Source organism: Bombus huntii, chromosome 9 (assembly GCF_024542735.1).
Source record: "Bombus huntii isolate Logan2020A chromosome 9, iyBomHunt1.1, whole genome shotgun sequence".
NCBI lineage: Eukaryota > Metazoa > Arthropoda > Insecta > Hymenoptera > Apidae > Bombus > Bombus huntii.
Genome location: NC_066246.1, coordinates 5,018,377 through 5,037,522, shown reverse-complemented (window position 1 = coordinate 5,037,522; position 19,146 = coordinate 5,018,377). Strand labels below are relative to the sequence as shown.

The 19,146-nt window shown below is 43.4% G+C and overlaps 5 protein-coding genes across 12 annotated transcripts in view; 1 reads left to right on the top strand and 4 right to left on the bottom strand.

The window, feature by feature from the left end:
- Positions 1 to 7,286, bottom strand: part of LOC126869421 (homeobox protein otx5-B-like) — a 35,307-nt gene extending 28,021 nt beyond the window's left edge. The window contains exons 1-2 of one of the 4 annotated variants that reach the window (XM_050625930.1): positions 5,636 to 7,286; positions 5,259 to 5,489 (exon numbers count right to left, since the gene is read on the bottom strand). The gene's annotated coding sequence lies outside the window, so the exon portion shown is untranslated. Of the gene's footprint in view, positions 1 to 5,258 lie in introns of all 4 variants that reach the window. The other 3 variants (XM_050625928.1, XM_050625929.1, XM_050625931.1) reach the window with 3 other exon arrangements.
- The window catches only part of LOC126869414 (hemicentin-1-like), a 173,782-nt gene that overhangs the window by 10,710 nt on the left and 143,926 nt on the right, over positions 1 to 19,146 (top strand). The gene's annotated exons all lie outside the window — the stretch shown is intronic.
- On the bottom strand, positions 11,229 to 15,045 carry LOC126869432 (sodium-coupled monocarboxylate transporter 2-like). Its single transcript, XM_050625953.1, has 8 exons — positions 14,130 to 15,045; positions 13,666 to 14,011; positions 12,827 to 12,981; positions 12,591 to 12,731; positions 12,413 to 12,521; positions 12,100 to 12,321; positions 11,522 to 12,027; positions 11,229 to 11,447 (listed from the first exon to the last, which is right to left on the bottom strand). Exons 1-8 carry the CDS (start codon positions 14,345 to 14,347, stop codon positions 11,354 to 11,356), a joined length of 1,791 nt encoding a protein of 596 aa, XP_050481910.1. The 5' UTR covers positions 14,348 to 15,045; the 3' UTR covers positions 11,229 to 11,353.
- Positions 15,126 to 17,383, bottom strand: LOC126869418 (KICSTOR complex protein ITFG2-like). 3 transcript variants are annotated; one of them, XM_050625922.1, is made up of 7 exons: positions 17,237 to 17,383; positions 16,938 to 17,157; positions 16,538 to 16,854; positions 15,862 to 16,462; positions 15,750 to 15,789; positions 15,457 to 15,691; positions 15,126 to 15,400 (listed from the first exon to the last, which is right to left on the bottom strand). In XM_050625922.1, exons 1-7 carry the CDS (start codon positions 17,381 to 17,383, stop codon positions 15,221 to 15,223), a joined length of 1,740 nt encoding a protein of 579 aa, XP_050481879.1. In that variant the 3' UTR covers positions 15,126 to 15,220. The 3 variants fall into 3 exon arrangements, with proteins under 3 accessions (XP_050481879.1, XP_050481877.1, XP_050481880.1); XM_050625920.1 differs by having other exon boundaries at positions 15,750 to 16,462; XM_050625923.1 differs by having other exon boundaries at positions 15,522 to 15,691; positions 15,750 to 16,462.
- On the bottom strand, positions 17,401 to 19,069 carry LOC126869428 (mitochondrial inner membrane protease subunit 2-like). Of its 3 annotated transcripts, none has more exons than XM_050625943.1 (3): positions 18,102 to 19,069; positions 17,682 to 18,003; positions 17,401 to 17,601 (listed from the first exon to the last, which is right to left on the bottom strand). In XM_050625943.1, the coding sequence occupies exons 2-3, from the start codon at positions 17,985 to 17,987 to the stop codon at positions 17,401 to 17,403; spliced, it is 507 nt and encodes a 168-aa protein (XP_050481900.1). In that variant the 5' UTR covers positions 17,988 to 18,003; positions 18,102 to 19,069. The 3 variants fall into 3 exon arrangements, with proteins under 3 accessions (XP_050481900.1, XP_050481901.1, XP_050481902.1); XM_050625944.1 differs by having other exon boundaries at positions 18,294 to 19,069; XM_050625945.1 differs by having other exon boundaries at positions 18,375 to 19,069.

The following is a 19,146-nucleotide window of genomic DNA, read 5'->3' as shown; positions in this document are numbered from 1 at the left end:
CTCGTTTCCCCCTTTTTCCTTTCTTCGGACGTTTTCTTCGCTCTTCCATTCTCGCGTACACACGAGTATCTACCTCAACACCTTTGTGTACAACATTCCTTGACTCTTCTTTCTCTCCGTACTACCTCGTCCTACCTCGGCCGTATCTTGCTCTTCTCGTTTCGCTTTCCGTCCGAAGCTCGCAGCTTCTCTCTTTTCCCCTCTATCGTCACTATCGCTCGGCTACGTGCGATCCGCGACTCCTTCTACCGCTGCAGCATCGGACAGTCGTCCGGAATAAAGGATTCCCCGTGGTTTTTACAAACTGCCGAGCATGATTACGATACGTTAGCCGCGGTAGAACGTTTTCGGTAGCACGATCCGTTTCAACGCTATTACCGCGGCCCCGTTTCACCTCTGCTACCGTGGCTTTCGTTTCACAGCTTCTGCCCCGTGCTTTCGTTTCATTTCGTCGGCCATCTATCATCAACGCGAAACTTAATTGGCCGACGCTTTTACCGCACTGAGCTAACTGGCTCGTTATTTTCAAACATCCAAATTTTTGCAAAGCATCCTTCGAGATTCAAGACTCCAGACTACGTTAATCTAGTATCAAGTTACTCGGCCGTACTAGCTGTTGTTCCAACGTTTTCGTTTAACGGTTTTGCGAGACGGACGAACTGCAAACTCAGGCGAAGCCAAGGTCGATTCGTAGGACCTAACAGGGGCATTTTACCGCGATCGAAATGAAAATTGGAATTGTTTTTATTGGCCGGTGGATCGGTGGTTTGGCGCAGTTATACGGTCCGGTAAGCGCGCATAATCACGCCAGGAGGAGTGGCAGAGGCCGACGGATCGGCTTGCATCAGAGAAACGCGCGGTAGCGGAGAGCAGAGGGTTGAGTTCGGTGCGAGGAGGCAATTTAACAGGTACAGTGACACGTCTCGTTTTGTTGTTGTTGCCGAAGCTGCCGGCGCGGCACGGCACGGCACGGCACGGCACGGCGCGGCGCGGTGCATCTCGCGCGCATATATGTATATAAGGCCGAAGTAAACGGAAAAAGTGGAGGATGAGAAAGGACGAGGGGATGAGGAGCGGCTAGTCGTGAGAGGAGAAGAACTGGAGAGCGACCGAAGGACGAAGAGCGGAGAAGCGGAACGACGACGAAACCCGTTCTCATTATTATATTCATATTCAGAGCCGCGCGATGTGGCAAACCCTCTCTCCGCCACCGCCTCCGCCTACTGCCCTCACTGTTCACCTCTTTCTCCATCTCCCTACGTGCTCGTTCGTTCGAGCGCATCTCCGACGGCGTAGAGCGGTATAGATATAGCGGTATAAAAATCTCTATAAAAAGTTGAAAAGTGCCGCCGCCGGAGTTGAGGGGCGACAATGGATGAAATATGCCGCTCCGTTCGACCCTACTGGAAGCCTTAAGGTGCCGGACACCTCCTTACACCTGCGTGCGGCTCCATATAGCGCCTTATTATAAACCGACCTGACCGAGAACCGCTAGGATACAACCAACAACGATTCACCAAATCGATACGTCCTTTCTCTTGAATTATTCCTATTACGATGATTCGTCGGGTCATCCTACGGATGCGCGTCCGTAACCGCGAGTCAACCTTCCCTCCGTTCCCAATCTTTCCCTTTCACGAGTATTCGATGGGATCGTCGGCTCGTCGCAGCGTCGTCTAAGCGCGCGGTGAACAGGTTCATCGTCGCGACGTACGACTGCCCTTTGGTCGGGAAGCGCGACGCTAACGCAAGACGACGACCGGGGAAATTTAGCAGACGTTCGTGTTAATCGGTTCGAAGATCGATCGAACGTCACGATATCGCGTCGACTATTTATTCGTGAAAACGATGTCGTTTCGTTCGAAGAGAGAGGAAAGTGCGGGGCACAGGTTAGTCGAAAGCTGCTTAATAAAGATCCGGCGGTCGCGATATTTCAAACGAAACGGACTACATCGGTCGTACAATGCCAGTCGTTAATAATGATTTGTGCTAGTCACATCCTGATCCAGAGTGCCGCGCCAATAAAAGTCGTCTTTTTAGCCGACCGAGACAACTTTTATTTTCTACGTTTCGCTGGCGCGAACGTTCGAACGAGCCTCTGGCAGCCTGGAATATCGTCGTTCGTTAGAGCATTGGTTTTATATCGCGGCACAGAAATCTAGCTGGCACGAGCGAGAAGCGGTCCTGCGGAAAGAAAATGAACGATGAGGCGCATCCAGGTGCTTTCAGAGCAGGCTTCTGCTGGCACCTTTTGCCGGATAACTGGAACCCCCGGTGAGCTTCGACGAAACCACTAATTGGTGGAGAGGAAAAGAAAGTGGCACTGGATAGTGCAAAAGGGAAAACGTGTCGAGGACAGTTCGCTTGGAACTTGAGAGGATGAAGCACGGCCACAGTAAGCCGAAAGCTGTGTTTGAAAATGACAATGAAACTGATTATTAACCGGACCAGGGGGCCTCCGTTGTAGTTATGGGCCCGCTGTGCCGTATTGAAGGAAAGCTGTCTACGGTCTTTTCAACGCCAAAACCGCAAAGACAAACAACCGAAATCTATTTGCAAACCCATCAAACGTTTCTCTTTAAACGCAAAAGTGCTCAGTCGCCTAAAGGGATATACTTAATACTAATCTCAATAATTTCTCCAATATCACTTGTCCGGCTAGCAGAAATTTTGTTGGAAAGGGCTACGCGTTAACCAACAACGGGCCGGCAACAACGTTTCTTCTCCAGCTGTCTGAAACAACAAATTCCGTGTTTCTCGTTCTCGAATTAGACGCGGTCGATAGTCGGAGCGATCGGGTTTCTTCGAACAACTTCTCCCAATGAGTATAGTCTGGACTAAATTATTCATCGAAGAAAACTTTCCACTCGAGCGGAAGATGGTTCAAGGCCCTCTGGACCAGTCCACGTATTTCAGCTGTTTCGTTATCACCGATTCCTCGTAACAGTTTGCCGAAGATCGCGCAGCTACGTCAGAAAAATACACGCACGCCGCGCCGTAGCGCATTTCTGATACAGCCTATTCCCATTCGGCGTGTCATCGCTCGTAAATCACGTACCAACGGCACATACCGGTCAACGCGCGATTTAATTTACGACCGCATTACGACACACCGATGCATCGAATCGGTGTTTCGTCGTCGATTTCGCTAAAAACGTCAGTGTACTTTGAAAAAGATACGTCGATACGTCGTTGACTAGCTCGACGACCGGTACGTCCGTCGACCGACGTGCGAGTTTACGCGGAATTTTCAAGCATTTTCGAAGAAATTCAACGAGTAGAGAAGAGACGTCCTGGTCGATCGAAGCGATTCGAATGCTAAGAGGTACGCGATAGTTTAGCGCAAGAATTCAAAGAAGGCGATAAATTTACCGAAGGAACGGGGAATCGCGGTAGCTCGAGCATATCGTTGCATTTGGAAACGTTGGATCGAGCCAAGACATAGATTTCGATAGAAACTTTGAGAAAGGTCTCTCGTTTGATACGACGTCCGACGGTCTGCCAGGCTCGTCGCTGACTCACTCGACTCGGTCGGCGAGAACGCAGCTGGTTCGAGGCAACACGGAACGGTCAGGTCGAACCTGACCCCGTCGTAGCCGTTACCGTTTCTGAGTGACGTCTTCATGTCTGGCTCTGCGGGGCATTCCTCGTTCTCATTGTCCGTTTGTCCGTCAGTTCGTTCGGTGCCTGGACTCAGGACGAATATCGCCAACCCCCCGTTGTCGGCCACTTCTTGCCACGAAAACTTATCCTCGGCAAGTGTCCCGCAAAAAGAAACAGAAAGCCACGAAAATAATCAAGCAGCTCGCGCGCCATCGCAAATTCCGGCTATTTCGTATCTCGTATCGCGATTCGTTCGCCTCTGATTCCGTCTGGCCATGCTCGCGTCGCAATTCCATCCAATGCGTCCAACTTGCTTCGAAACGCTTCTTAGCGCTACGAAGTGGAGCGTACCGAACGAAACGAAGACGATCTCGATAGCGCAAGGTGGATAGCCGACCGTGCGTACGTTAGCGGCGGGAAGGTTCGAAACTGCGGGCGCGCGTACAAAAAACTGTTACAAAGATTGATGTCTTTTGCATGCGGCACGCACTTCATTTTCACCAACGGTGGCTGTCTTTATCGAGAAGCCACGTACGCTCGTACTTTTCGTGACGATTAACGGAGATGACGTTGCGCTATTCGGACAAATCTATACGATGGTTTACCGCTGCTTCAGAATGTCCGTTCCGAAAGAAGACGCAAAACCGTTCGTGAATGGACCCGAAAGGTGATAAAATACCACGGAAAAGAGAGAAGGGTGTTTCGTTAATTGGCCGCAATTAACAGCGTAAACTCGCGATTCGCTACCGTCATCCGTTCAAACGGAAATCACCGACCGTCCTTTCAATACGCTCGTGAGATTTTCTCTCTCGATTATACACGTTGGTCGAATTACGAACGTTTTCATACGTATCGTGCAATTAAAACGAAGAAGGATAACGAAGATCGAAAAGGTATCGTGTACGTGTAACGCGCACAAGAGGCTGATAGCTTTCGGAACGTCTACTAGAATCGAAAAGTATATTTTATTTCGGAGATAGAACGTAATGGATTTCATTCATCGGACCTAAGCGTAGGGCGTGTCACGATATCTACGAAGTTACACCTAATTTCGTATAATAGGCGCGATAATATTCCAGTTTAACGGTCGATCGTCGAATGTTTCTTGCGAATTCTCACGATGTAGATATCTCAGGCGTACAGATCCGTAGCCATTCTTCGATAGCGATATTTATATCGTTGTAAAGGTAGTGGAAAGCAAAGTACGATAATACAAAATGCGTTAACGATTCTCGGTTCTCCTAGATATTTCTAACTGTTTGATAATAGTTCGACCAAGGGAATGTTATTAAACACGGGCTGTGACCCGTCCTCGTTCTCATAAGAACACGTACACGGGATGTTTACCTGAGCTATTTCAATATAGCCGACCATGATGTTGCAAACATTATATCAAACATCATTCAGAAGTATTTCCTTAGAATATAGAAACATCTGGATGACGCGTTAATAAATCTTTCAAGGAATTTTCAAACAAATTCGGAATAAAGGTCTCCAGTCCGCTACGGAAAAATTGTCTGACCTTCCTATCGTCAGGACTAATCCCCGTCTCGTTAAAAGTACGAAACGGAGAACCACGTATTTATATCGAAAAACTGTAACGGTAATCGTTCCACATGGAGAGAAGCGAGCAAGAATGAGAGATTTCCTCTTACCTTTCCGATAATTACCCTCGATTTGCACCGTCCTTTTCTTTCTTCGTAGATATCCTTTGGTCGTACCGGCAGTCCCGTTTTGGCTAATACCGCCGCTTCTGTGTACGATACCGGAGTCTTTGTCCGGCGTTCCGTAGGACACTCGCGAATTCGTAGACCCGTTCTTCGGAAATTCTATTCGTATCACACGCGTGTCACGCGAATACAATTCGTAACCGGACGTTTGTCAATCTGTAACACACGTAATCTGTAGCCGATTCGCGAAAGTGCCGTAATTCGATGTTGACTTGTGCGAGCTTGTTAACTGTCGTTAAAATCAAGAAACCAAATCGTTGCTAACATCGACAGATCGTGCACGATCGTTTCGTGAAACTCACTTGGGCTCACGAGCCCGTGTATTTCGTTTAAAAGCGACCAAATCTCGGATAGTCCCTCAGCGGTGGACTTCTCTCTCTCTCAGCGGCGACGATACACGGCGGTGACGACGGACGACGCCGTTGCTTCTTGGTACCGCCACTCGATAGCGCTGCCTTCGTCCTCCCAACTCGTCCTCCTACCTTCTCCCTTCTAGTCCCCACCAGCTCCCTTCGAACCAGCCTCTACCACATCCACGGGGAACACATACGCCAACTCGCGAGGCTCGGTGTGTCGCGGTCCGTGTTTCGCCCAGGATACTCCCGTGATGTCCGTGAATTCGCTGGCTAACGGAGACGAGGATAGAGTGCGCCCAAACTTCTCGCTTATTCTTCTTCGACTTTTCGCGCCCCCTCGTCCCCCTCTGCCCTTACAGCGCGTGTTATATTTTTCTCTTTCTCGCTCTCGCTCTCTCTCTCCCTCTCTCTCTCTCCCTCTCTCTCTCTCTCTCTCTCTCTCTCTCTCTCTCTCTCTCTCTCTCTCGCGATCGAGCTACTCGATGGAACACACACGAAGATACGAGGGAGCGACGGCTCCCGTACGTCCGAGAAGGAAGGCAAACCTCCAACGTCGGAGAGAATATCGCGGACTCTCGTTCGTTCTCCTACCTTCTCTCATCGCATTCCCCACCAAGCTCGTGACCAACCTCTGCCTCGATGGACACACGCGTACGCCTGATCGGACGCGCGCTGTCTTTCTCGCGTGAACACCGACGCGATATCACGTTGGTCGAGTCTGGACGGAGAGCAGACAGAGAAGAAAGAATTAAATAGGTGTGTACGGACTCGTGGTCCGTCCTCCTGCTCGCTCCTCTTACCCCCCTCCGACCTTCGATCCACGATTTGGTTCGATGCAACACTCGCCGAGAATTTTAACAGCGATCGTATTACGCGTTCCACGTAACGAGGAAAAGGAAGCGCGCGAGTCCTCCTGGCAGAATGTTCAGCGCGGACATAAAAAAAAAGCTTTCCGCCGCCCGGTGTCGCGTCGAGTATTTCCGACCAAGCGTTACCGGACTATCGACACCTCCAGATACCCGACGATTCTCTGCGACCAGCTAGAAATTTGCGTATGTCATCTGTCAGTCACTGGGAAATAACTTGGCTCGCGCAACCCTGAGCGGCGTGTTCGTTTCGTTAGGTAATCGTCGGGCAACCGGCACTTATCTTCGACACGCAATAAGAAAACTCGTATATATTTTTGTAGTTTGATACGAAAGAGGGAGAAGCGATACCTTCGCAGCGACCTCCTCCTACTACTTTCCTTCGCTCCCCACCATCGTCGAAGGATTCGGTCTACCTCGAAATCCAAGCGAGCGCACGACCTCGAAACGACGCGACGTCTGGGCTTCGCGAACCGCGGCAAACCGAACGACCTTACCGCGACCGGCAGCTATCGGAACGTCGCGCGTTGAACGATATCGTTTAAACGGCCGCAGCTAGTTCACCGTCCCCAAATTCGGGAAAAATTTCGCCAAATACTGAGCGAACTCGGTCCCGCTGTTCGCCCTGTTCGTTCCACGCCCCACCACTGGTGCACGCGTATCGCCTCCACGAAACGCACTCGCGCGCAGCATCCTTCCACGGAACACTCATACACACGAAGCTGACGGTGGGAAGCAAAAGACAAAGACGGCAAGTAAACGCGCAGCCTCCGCATGGACCAAAATGGCCGGTCGCTAGCCGACCGATTGGCGGGATGGAAACGATAGGGGCGTGGTGAGGTTACGCCACGTACCTTCCAACCGGTCGACGATAAAAATAAAGATCTCGCGACCAAAGTGGGGATGAAAATGGAGGGGAATCGAAGAGAAATACCGAGCAACAGCGTGGAAAGGGGAGAGCGGGAGTGCAGGGTGCACGTTGCATTCGTTACGCGTTTTCGAGGGGCGAACGTCGCTAGCGGGGTAAGGATACGGTGAGTAGGGGAAAGGACTTTTTTATAGATCCCCTCTGTCCTTTTCCGTCGAGCTTTCCTCTCTCCGGGCCTCTCATTCGTCCGTTCCTCTCTCTCTCTCTCTCTCTCTCTCTCTCTCTCGCTCACTCGCGCGCGAGCGCGCGCGCGTTGTTTCGAGCTTTCTCCCTTACACCGTACCAACTGTATCTCTGTGAGAACGTATGCGTCGCGCGAAACGTACCATGGACAGGGTATATACGCGCATGCATACGCGAGAGTACGGTGAACGCGAAGCAGGATCTATATGTTGGTGCGTGTCACGCGAGCGCGCGTGTAGATCGGTGATCGTCATTAAGAGAGATGCTAATTGAAGGTAAAACGCGGTCGAGCTGTTGGCTCGACCGCGGATATACGCGTATACCGTCCTCGAATTGCCAGCGATATTTTTCCATATTCCAGCGTATCTCTTCCTTCTCTTTGTCTTCTGCCTTTCTCCCTCTACGCTTCGTGTCTACGTTACGTATCTACGTTAAGAAATGTCAAAGTTCGTCCGTTTTCGTCTCTTTGTCGGAGGATAGCGAACGATGAAAATTTCCTTCGATATCGGTTTTTTTTTCTCTCTCATTCGACTGGTTCCTAACGTTGACAGGAGGAAAACGTAAATAGCTGGTTCGCAAAGAATTCGACGAATCGCAACCGGCATAGAGACATCGTCGGTGAGAGTCGGCTGGTCTCGTGCGTGTCGCGTGATCCTGCACGCTCTCGATGCCCATTTTCGTATCGGTGAGCTACGCTTCACTTCCGCGTACCTATAATTTTCTAGCGCGGTTAACCTCTTTCTCGTGCACTCGCCCCGTGTAATTTTACTCGAACAGATATGTTTTCGTACGGTTGATGGGTCCAATTGTATTGGTCGTATCGATACGATACACATTCAGCCGAGTGTCTCCGCGCGACGATATCCCTTCTAGCGGGTGTCGGTCTCGTGGACATGGCCAGGCGACCGTTGTTGTTTGTTTGTATACGCTATACGAGCAGCCGGGGCACGGCCGGTTGCATTGGTTGCAATGAAAAGAGAAAGGGGAGGTAGATGCGTATATCGTGTTCCATTCTATGAATACAGGCGTACGATGTGTGCGGTTGGGGCACCACGTTCTAGCCTGAAAATTGAATGTCAGCCAAGGAAGAGATGTCACAATATTCCGCATGCCTGCTACCTAGCTACGTTTCTATTGCGTCTCCTTTCTATCTTCTTTCCTCCGCTTCGCTCGTTGCTTGTTTTCGAGAATACAAGAAGAACGCGGCAGACCGTCGGGTATTCATTTTCATAGGGTGTGTTTACTCTCTCGGCGGTAACATCGGAGGGTAGCTGCGAACACAAATAACCGCGCAACCAGGAGAAAAGAAAAAAAAAAGAAAGAAACAGGCGAACGTGTAACTAAAAATATGCGAGATGCCAGAGGCGTTTAAACGTAGCGCGAAATGATAGCGGAACGGGTGGTGAAAACAACAACGAAATATAACGTTGCGTGCAATGGGAATTATATCGTCGAGTTGGAATAACTCTTCTTCCATTAAATAACGCGTAATATTAAGATTTTATGCAGGCATAAATTTCACGTTGCCTTCACGACCTCCCAATTTGCTATCTTCCGAGTTGACGCTTAAATCAACGATCGCCTCGTTGACCGAGAAATCCTTTCGGCATCTGCGCAGCCTATTGGCCGCGTCTTTTCTGAAAAAAGCGTGTCCTGCTAGGACACGAGGTTACCGCCGTAATCCGACGTCCGAATGTTTGACAGAATAATTTTCACGTTAGCAGGGTGCATTATGCTCCTTTATGCTCGCGCCTGGCCCTACGTATTGTCGCCGAAATAAGCCGTATCCCACACCGTACGCGCCCCCTTAGCTTTTATGCGCTTTTGCGCGTATACCGTGACCTCACAAAAACCGGGGAACCCCGTTATATAGTTACACTCGACGAGACACGAAGAAAGAGCGACGAAGAAAGAGAGATTAGAGGACCTAAGCCAAACCTCCGTCTCTATACATATATACGTCCATACGCATACTTGTACAAACCATACGTTTCTTCCTCGATACTTCTTTTTCATCCTCTCGCCGACTTCTGCCTTTCCTTTTTTCACCAACCTGCTCGCGAAGCTGCTTTAACATTCGCGCATGCACGAACGATTCTCTTCTCGTCAGGCCAATTAACGAAACAACCGTCGCGCGATATCGTTGCAAGCTTTTCGACGAATCGACGTGGTCGATCGGTTATTTCACGAGCGATCCAAAGCTCGAGCGAAGAACGTCGGCGGAGAAGATGGTAAAGCTAGTTAATCGCGTGAATGCAACGAGATAGTGGCTCCGTCACTCGACACCAAATCAGACAGAATCTGTCAAAAAACTGTCACCCGACGACAATGGACCGACCTCTGGCTCGAAAATTTTACCTACGAGGTGAAATGAGACCGTAGAGAAAGAAGGACGGGACGCGACAGGAATGTAAGTAGGAGGGCCTTTGCCACCTATATTTGACACCTTTCAGTCCAATAAAATAAAATGGTTCGGTGGAATGTGGTCTCCCGTTCGAGACAGAAGTGGCGTTTCTACGTCAGCCGTATAACGTCCCTACCAAGCCTTCTCTCCAACCATCTTCTCTGTCTACCGGCCAAGTTCTTCTGAAAGCCGAGGATAATATCTCGAATCCTTGATAAGGGTTACTTCCTTCGTCGACTTTCACCTCGGAATCTTGACGTTTTATTCCTTTTCGCCGGATCCACGTACGTAGTTTTCGAAAAATCGAGTTGTCACGAGAAAAGAATTTCGTAAAAATGCGCCAAAGTGCGAAGCAACGTTCCACCGTAATGAACGCGATCCGAATGCTTGTAAAAGGATTAAACGCCAGAGAATATAGCGATAGCTTAGAAAGCTGCGTTAGTTACACATCCAAGTTCGGTGAACCGTGACTGATAGCACTGCGGTCAAAGCATTATCGCATATACGCGTCTTTTCTACGATTTTAATATATCTTCGCTATTGATTTTTCATAGAGACTGCAACAATGTCGTCGCTATTGTGAACGATAACAGTAAGCCACTGGACGATAAATCGTAGCGAATTTTTCAATCTTTGTCGCGAGTTACCGTTTATGAGACGATAAAATATTTGCAATAAAACGTAACAACTTTATGCCGTATCGAACGGACCTCGAGTTCGATGGAAACATCGTATAAAATTAAATTACGGCCTTTGAACGTAGCATTGTTTGATTCTTTTCGAATGGACCGTATCTTTAAAATTTCATTGAATGGAAGAAGCACGGTCGTAGACACGTGCAACCATCATCGCGCATATTTTACGATCGATCTTTCGCGGATTTTCAAGATCAACTCGACGAATGACTGGACGAAAAACACCCTTCGCATTTCCATTCGTCCTAATCCGATAGGCATCGTTCCTCCAGATGTATAAACGAGTTGTTTGTATTGAGATGCGTGGGACAGATATATAATCTAGTCAATTTGACACCCTCCTCGAGGGTCTAATGGGTGCTTTCAACCCAGAACGAACCAGTTATGTAGAACTTTGTTATGCCAAATGGTCGAGCAGGACTGTGCTTCGATGCTTATCGCACGGCGATTCGTTTGTCTTCGAAGGTTCTTAATTTTATTAAAAACTTTCTTTCGCCGTAACGTACAAATTAATAGTCGTTTAGTTGGACTTTATGTATTCTATGAACACAACGTCAGAGAGAAGGAATAAAAGCAGTTACGTTCGTTTTACAAATTCAGCTTTTCCATTTCTGCGTTCTTCACCAGCGTGTTCGATATCGAATGCATTGGAACCTCGGTGTATTTTTTCGCTGGTAGAAATCTGAAACGACACAGCCATGCTCGTGAATAGTTTTGCCATTTTTCATCGAAATTAAAACGAATGTATTTCCATACCTCTGAACTATCGGTGGAAAATGATTTCTATCCACCTCGCTTAGATCGTTAACGCCAAACAGAAAACTGACTATCGTTCCGACCACCATCGATATCAGAAAACCGACCAAAGCGTAATACATGAACGATATGGTAAACAAAATAAACGGTTCGTCGTCCGCGCTCGATAGAATGTCACCCGTATTCATTGTCGTTTGGTTCGACGCGATCTCCGCGTTTAAACAATCTTCGGTCGACGTAGAAAGCGGTGGGTAAATTAACCGTTTTTGAATCATGTTCACTTGAGCCCCGACTATGATCCAAACCATGGACAACATGGAAAGCAATCCACCAGCGATAGCACCTTTCGACGTTGCCCATGGTACCAACATTCCCAGGGTGAATATACCTAACATCGCGCCGCTCGTTACACCGTGCAGGGTCAAAGATACTCGAAAAATATCGCCTAAACGATCTACGATGAAAACCAGCGACATACAAATTAATCCTACGACCACTACGATAGCCTGGAAATCATAATGTCGTTAGTTGTTACTTTTGCCCAAAAGGACGAGCAAAGATCATACTTTATGATGTACCTTCATAATTTTCGCTGCTCTCTTCTCTTTCTCGTTACTATCGGGTAAACAAGGATCGATAAAATCCTCGTAAATTGTACCAGCAACTGTGTTCAAATTAGCACTCATCGTCGACAGACCAGCGCTGACAAGACCGGCTAGAAAAAGACCAGGTAGTCCTGGAATATCTGCAGCAACGTCCAACACATAATATGGAAGTAATTGGTCGCTTCTGGAAATTACCTGCGAACCAATTGAACCTTTACGTTTCTTTTTTCTTTTACAACAGGGGATGTAATTAATTTCTGTTTACATAGGAACGAATGGTACGTACGTGTGTGCTTATAGGATCACATTTATGGTATCTAGCGTACATTATAAGACCGGTAAAAACGGATATCCATTTTATACCTACCATACATAAACCCATAAACGCTATTGCCCTAACGAGATAAAAATCTTGTTTGTCAGAAATTTCTTTCACCTTCGAGAAATATTATTGCGGTACTCACTTGTGCGCTTCCTTGATATTCGGCACGGCTAGAAATCTTTGCATCGATACTTGACTGATACCGAGCCCCGATAACCACGTCATCGACATACCAATCGACATGCCCCAAAAAGAATTTCGAACGAACGGACTTGGATCCATGCTGCGACGTGTGATAAATAGCAAATTAGGAGACGCTTCGATACGAGGTAATAATAATAATAGTAATAATAATAAAAGTTCTATAGACGATCATACTTCCAAAACACTATTCTGCTACCCTCTTCCGATATTCTCCAAGTCTCGAATATACCGCCTACAGCCATAGTACCCAATATGAATACCGCGAATAAACTTCCCAACGTTACGGTCATTTGAACAGTGTCAGCCCATACAACGGCTTTCAATCCACCCTAAATATTTTTCAGGAAGATATTCATTATCGAAACGAACGTATTGATAGCGTTATTGTTCACGATGTGTCGTGAGATGAACCGCTTTTTACGGAATATTTACATAAATGTTGTAATTGCTGGCCGTATCTGGCGATAATATTATAAGCAGTGTAAACATTTGACGAAAATCGACGCGCCAAGAAGACGGCTCGTATAATTCCATGTTTAATCGTAATTATATTTTATTCCTATCTCCCATATGATTTATCAACTGTATAGTCCCTTATATGCGATAACGTTGGACATGTTTGTAAATATCGCGTATCGTCGCCTATCGTTCCCATACGATTCGCGTAATTCCCAGCCGTTCATTTTTTCAGCCGATGAAAACTGATCTTCGCGTGAGAACGTTTAAAGATCGTTCAACGATCCAACTAATCGAGCCTATATGGTAATAGACTGGAGTTTAGATGTTATATGCAATTTCGTTCTTTACAATCTTAAAGCAAAAACCGAGTACCTTTGAAATGGTTTAGAACGATTATTTAAGCGTAACCTACAAGAAGACCATTGAACTTTCCATACTAAACTCCGTCGACGCGAATAACTGGTAAGTCGAGAGTTAGTTAGGCTAGAGTTCGATTCGACGATTCTTAAAAGCTATTTAAAAGGAAAGTAGGAAGTGTACGTGAAATAACTTACGATAGTCGTGTAGAATATGCACACTGTACAAATTATCGGGGTGATCAAGTGAAGATTGATGGACGTTGCCTGGGAAAATGCTAACGCTGGTACGTATATGATCAGAGGGACGTAAATGATCAAAGAAAGCGTGTAAAGAAACGAGGCGAATGTCCGAACGGGCCTCGTAAATCTCATCTCCAGGTATTCAAACGTGCTGGTCAGTTGTAATTGATAAAATACTGGCAAGTAAATAAGCGAAATGAGAGCACACGATATAATCGATGTAAAAATGCAGGCAGCATATTGTGTACCATACTGATATACTTCGACAGGTACAGCGAGCAAGGAAACTGCCGATATGTGACTGAAATAAATCAAAGAAAACAATTTCTAGTTTCAACATCGCGAAAGAATTATTTTTATCAACGCTTCGATAGAATCGCGTGCATTCGTTAGAAAATATAATTTCCACGGCGTTTTACCTGGCAATTAAACTCATGCTAACTGGGAAACAGGACATTGTTTTCCCTCCGAGCAAATACTCGGTAGTGTTATCCTGTTTCTTGCCAAAACAGCCAAAATAAATCCCTATGAGGACGCTGACCCCTAAGAGACCAGTGAACAATGTGTAATCAGTCCATCCGAACGTAAGTTGTTTCAATTCTTGTCCGAGCAGTGATCTTGTTTCGTTTTCTGCCATTCTAAAAACGATGAAGTTGAAATTGAGGATTAACTCACGATAGAGAACGTTCGTTCGCCACTTTCGTTCTCGTCCACTTAAACTAAACTCTGCTCAGCTATTGCAACGGACAAAACTATTTCACCTTTCTTTTTATTTGCAGTGTGATAATAGTCGATGTAGCACGGTAAACGATTAATAGTAGTCCAATATTTGTCACACTCGTGTATTGATCTATTTCTGTTACTCGTTATCGAAGATCGAATTCATCGATACGTAGCGTGTTAATTCAGGAGATTTGCGAAAAACGTCGACTAATGGTCAATCTATAAATATGAAATTCAGCGATTTCGTAAAAAGACGGAAAAGTACTCGATGCGAGCTACATTCTCACTAATAACGATAACGTTCAGCATAATGTTATATGTTTAACTGATTTTGCACGAACATCTGTTTAATTTATGATAGATAGATAAAGTTCCATCTTTCGCAATGTTATGCAAATAGTTGAGTATCCTTAAACCAGTCTCTGAGTTGAATCTTCAGTTCTTCCGCGACCGATATCATTCCCATCTTGTTTGCTAAAAATTTTCAAGAATCTTTTTCGGTCATATATCCTTCATTCTAAGACGGAAATGACGACGAACGTTAGGTCAAACGAACGGGTCCTGTCAATACGCATAAAAACTGTACTCGCGAATGGAAATGATATGGAAATACGAGCAATAAATTCCCTGGACGTTGAACAAATATCGTTCCTATCTAGAGCGAAGTAGCTTGTAGAGAAAGAACAACAGGATTGCTTTATAAGAATCTGCATATATTCCTTATTTTTGTAATTTTTTATAATTTTATAATTTTTTTTTTTTTCTTATAATTTTACAGAATTAAATCTTAAGATATTCCATACAGCAACCATTCAGTTAACTCTCGTATTTTCTGTTGTTTCTCCATCTCGGTACAGTTTCCTAGGAGATTGTCTAAAATTTTCTTTTCTTCGGAATCGAGTTCGTCCATGGGATTCAAAGGCTTAGTAACCATACTTGGAAGTGTAACATCGTAATAAAGAAATATCTGCAAACATTAATACTTATAATTTGTTTGGTTTACAAACGAATAATAAACTTTACCTTATTATTGAAACTGTTATATACGAGACAAGGTGTTGGAAAACCAGGAGTAACATTATAGTTACCAGTACAGAATGCTCTAACTGGTTCTTCAAATTGAAAACGTACGCTATTGCGTTGTTGATCTAAAATGTAGGTTTGCCCGTCCCATGCGCAAGCAACTATTTCGTCAGAACCATCGCCGGTTACGTCTAATCGACATAGAGCGAATATTTGATGATCTACTTGCATCGACCTAGAAAACATTATGTAACCTGTATCGTTGCTAAATATTTGCAATTTTGAAATCTTACCATAGAATGATTTCGTCCTTAACTAACATTATTGTCCCATCTAAAGTAGCAAGAGCGTAAGGTTTTCCTTGTAATAAATTATCTTGTATATTCGCGTCAGTTTCGGTTTTACCTTTTCCTTTTGCATCTTCTATCTTATTGTTACCGCTATTATTTTGACACGAAAAATGCTTATATGTAGGTAACAAAGAATCCTTTTCCGACTTAATGTCGTAACCACCAAGAATTACGTTGCCTCCAAGAACATTACCATCAACTTGATCCCGACTAGAAGGATCAGTAGTTCCAAAAGCTTTATTCGTTTTAGAATTTTCGGTCGTTGAATTTTTCCTACGTCCTTCCATGATACTAAGGCTACTTTTCCTTATCTCTGATTGCGAATTATTTTTCTTAAATTCTAATGAGACAGATTTCAAGTTCTTACCACATTGCACTTCATTTAAAACACTCGATTTGAATAATAACTCTTTATATTCGTAATTCGATTTATTTTCTACTACACACTCTAGATCTCCGATGATTTCCGTTGAAATATTTTGATTGCGCATTCTTGATATTCCCAATGTTTGATAGTCCACGCAGCTCGCTGCTGTTTCGTTACTTTTCTGATTAATTTCGTCTTCTAGATGACAATCTTCTGGATTACATTTAATTCGCATGAACGTTCCGCCAGGTTGAGCAACTAATAACGTTGGTGTTCCATCCGCCATATGCTAAATAAAAACATCAAAATTCGTTATTATCGTAGATTAAAGAATTTACCTTTCTTTTATACAAATTTACTACACCTGTAATGTGACTGTTCCTATTTGATTGGCACATTCCCATTTATTCAGACCAACTAACTTTCCTCTACCTAATTCTAGATTACTTGACCATCTGTAAGATCTAACTACACGATCGGTCAAACCAAGTACCATTTCATTTGCACCATCTTTATCAACATCCGCTACTAAGACCATTTTTGTATTAGTTGGGATTCTTTGTACATGAACACACTCCATTTTACCAGATAATTCATTAATTTCATTATTGCCATCTATTTGATCTAAACTTGAAGAACTTGTCATGTTAACACCTGTTGCGATATCCGTGCTTGGATGGCCTATGATTTTTATCCAATAATATACAAGTTATAATTATTTTTAAACAGCAATACAAAACACAATAATATAATTTGCAACTCACCGTGTTTTATGTTGTCTTGATCAATTGGTTCCTTGATTAATTGTTGAGTAGAAGTTACGTTGCTCATACTAGGGTTAACGGATCTTGGGCTGTAAAAGATATGTGCCCAGCCATCTCCACATATTACAACTAACGCATTTCGTCCATAATTAAAAATATCTCCTATCGCTACACTAGTTATAAGGCCTAGCCCAGGTATCTTTTGCCATAACTCTGAGCCCTGTAATATAATAATTTAAAATAAACAGCGTAACACTTCGTGCCAATAAATTATTAGTAAATTAGTAATATCAATTCACTTTAAAAATATAAAGTTCTCCCTCCGCTGTACCAATAACTAATTCATTGTCACCATCATTGTCAACATCTCCTATTGTTAAACCATGTCTACATACAGTACCAGGTAAATCCCATTGAAGTCTTTTAACAAAACTAACAGCCCTCATTTTCTCTACAACAAATTCTATCTAGCGGGTACTTTTGGTGAATTTAGTGGAAAATTATGATTTGTCATAGAAGGATAAAGATATCGCCAACGGCTAGGTGGCCAGACTATGGAAGTAGCTTTAGCAGTTATCAATCCAAGAGAAATTGGTCCGAAAGTATTAGAGTCCATGGAACGTCCAATATGATCACCTTCTATCCAACAATGACCTTCAGGTATCTAACAAATAGATATGAATTTCCTTATTATTCATAAAATTCTATAAGGAAAGATTTATGGAGTGAAAAATTCTCAAATACCTGTAGAATGTCTGCTTTATAGCCATGTGTGCGTACAATGTCTCCAGAAAGTCCTACAACTCGCTTAATCAAAATTTGTTCTGGAGTTTTTGGAGATTTTACAGTTACTATTTCGCCGCGTTGAATATTTTGTGTACGAACTGCTCGGCGATTCAGAAAAACATAATCGGGATTTCTTTCATCAGGGTTTAAGGTTGGCTGCATAGAAACTCCTTCTACTTTGGCTATGTAACCAACTGTATCCAAAAAAGTGATCCCGATAGGGATGCCTATAAGGATACCCGCAAAGAAATGTCGTACTTTCATCTATCGCATTTATCGACTATAAATAATAAAAATATTTTTAATTAAACATCTATAAGTGTACACAAAATTACATTTATTGATTATAATTTTACAACAACAAATATGAAGTTATACTTTAAAGAGAAAATCTATATTACTTCTTCATTATTCTAAAATTATTAACAAAATTTTAATATAGTTCTTTATTCATAAACTGAAATAATCTTTTATAGGTTAACATATAAAGTTTAAAACAAAGAATTTATTTTAGTCTCAAATTTTTTATAGTGTCCAAGGATTTATATTTATAAAACTTTCATGATTTACAAAGTATTAAACAGATCTTATTGTTTGTTAAACTATGAACTCGAAATAAGTAGAGGTTACAAAATAATTTTAATGTCATACATTTAGGTTAGGAAAACTAATCTTGCTACATATACATACATATTTTACATATACATAGATTGCAATATCCAATGCAATTATACAATGTTTTAAATTATAAACTAAAATAATTATTTAGTAATGATACTTGTTCTTTGTAGATTATACTTAGTTCCATCATTAACCGAAATTATTCATGCAAAATAGGTGATTATATCTTGTTACAAACAGATTTAAGATCAATATTTTAGTTTTAGAATTCCAAAAACAAACGTGAATTTTGATATAATATTATTTATTCCTTTAATAACAGCGATGAAGGTAACTGATATTACTAAAATGTACGAGCTTAACTAACCTATCATTTAATGGACCGGCATTTTTATTAATGAACGAATTATCATTACAAAATGCTCCTACTTCCACTAGAATTTAGCTATACATACATACATATATATCTTAAAGCGATTATTTAAAAAAATTACTTAATTATTATTAAAGTCATTTATATCAAACTTGTTTTAAATGTTGCATGTGGGAACATTTTTAACATTTTTACGATTGGGCGTAATTTTTAAACTATAACTGGATAAACATTTACGAGGTCCGCGTTTTCTTAACAGTAATACATATTACAAAAAAAATGCGCCAACTCTGTATTATTGACATAAAAATTTTTTAAGATATATTTAATAATAGTTTACATTTAACATTATCTATTTATATAGACATCATATAACAGTACTAATAACTTCATCTCATAATGGCTATTAAAATATGATGTGAACATTAA

What these genes read in the sequence shown, in the direction of transcription:
- LOC126869432 (XM_050625953.1), bottom strand. Translation starts at nt 14,347, where the DNA reads ATGGCAGAAAACGAAACAAGATCACTGCTCGGACAAGAATTGAAACAA. An exon ending in AGCAGAATAGTGTTTTGGAA is followed by an intron (nt 12,732 to 12,826) that starts GTATGATCGTCT and finishes CACACGTCGCAG; the next exon opens with CATGGATCCAAGTCCGTTCG. An exon ending in TTTCCACCGATAGTTCAGAG is followed by an intron (nt 11,448 to 11,521) that starts GTATGGAAATAC and finishes GTGTCGTTTCAG; the next exon opens with ATTTCTACCAGCGAAAAAAT.
- LOC126869418 (XM_050625920.1), bottom strand. Translation starts at nt 17,383, where the DNA reads ATGAGGGCTGTTAGTTTTGTTAAAAGACTTCAATGGGATTTACCTGGT. An exon ending in GAGAACTTTATATTTTTAAA is followed by an intron (nt 17,158 to 17,236) that starts GTGAATTGATAT and finishes ATTATATTACAG; the next exon opens with GGCTCAGAGTTATGGCAAAA. An exon ending in ATAACAGTTTCAATAATAAG is followed by an intron (nt 15,401 to 15,456) that starts GTAAAGTTTATT and finishes TAATGTTTGCAG; the next exon opens with ATATTTCTTTATTACGATGT.
- LOC126869428 (XM_050625943.1), bottom strand. Translation starts at nt 17,987, where the DNA reads ATGAAAGTACGACATTTCTTTGCGGGTATCCTTATAGGCATCCCTATC. An exon ending in ATAAAGCAGACATTCTACAG is followed by an intron (nt 17,602 to 17,681) that starts GTATTTGAGAAT and finishes TCTATTTGTTAG; the next exon opens with ATACCTGAAGGTCATTGTTG.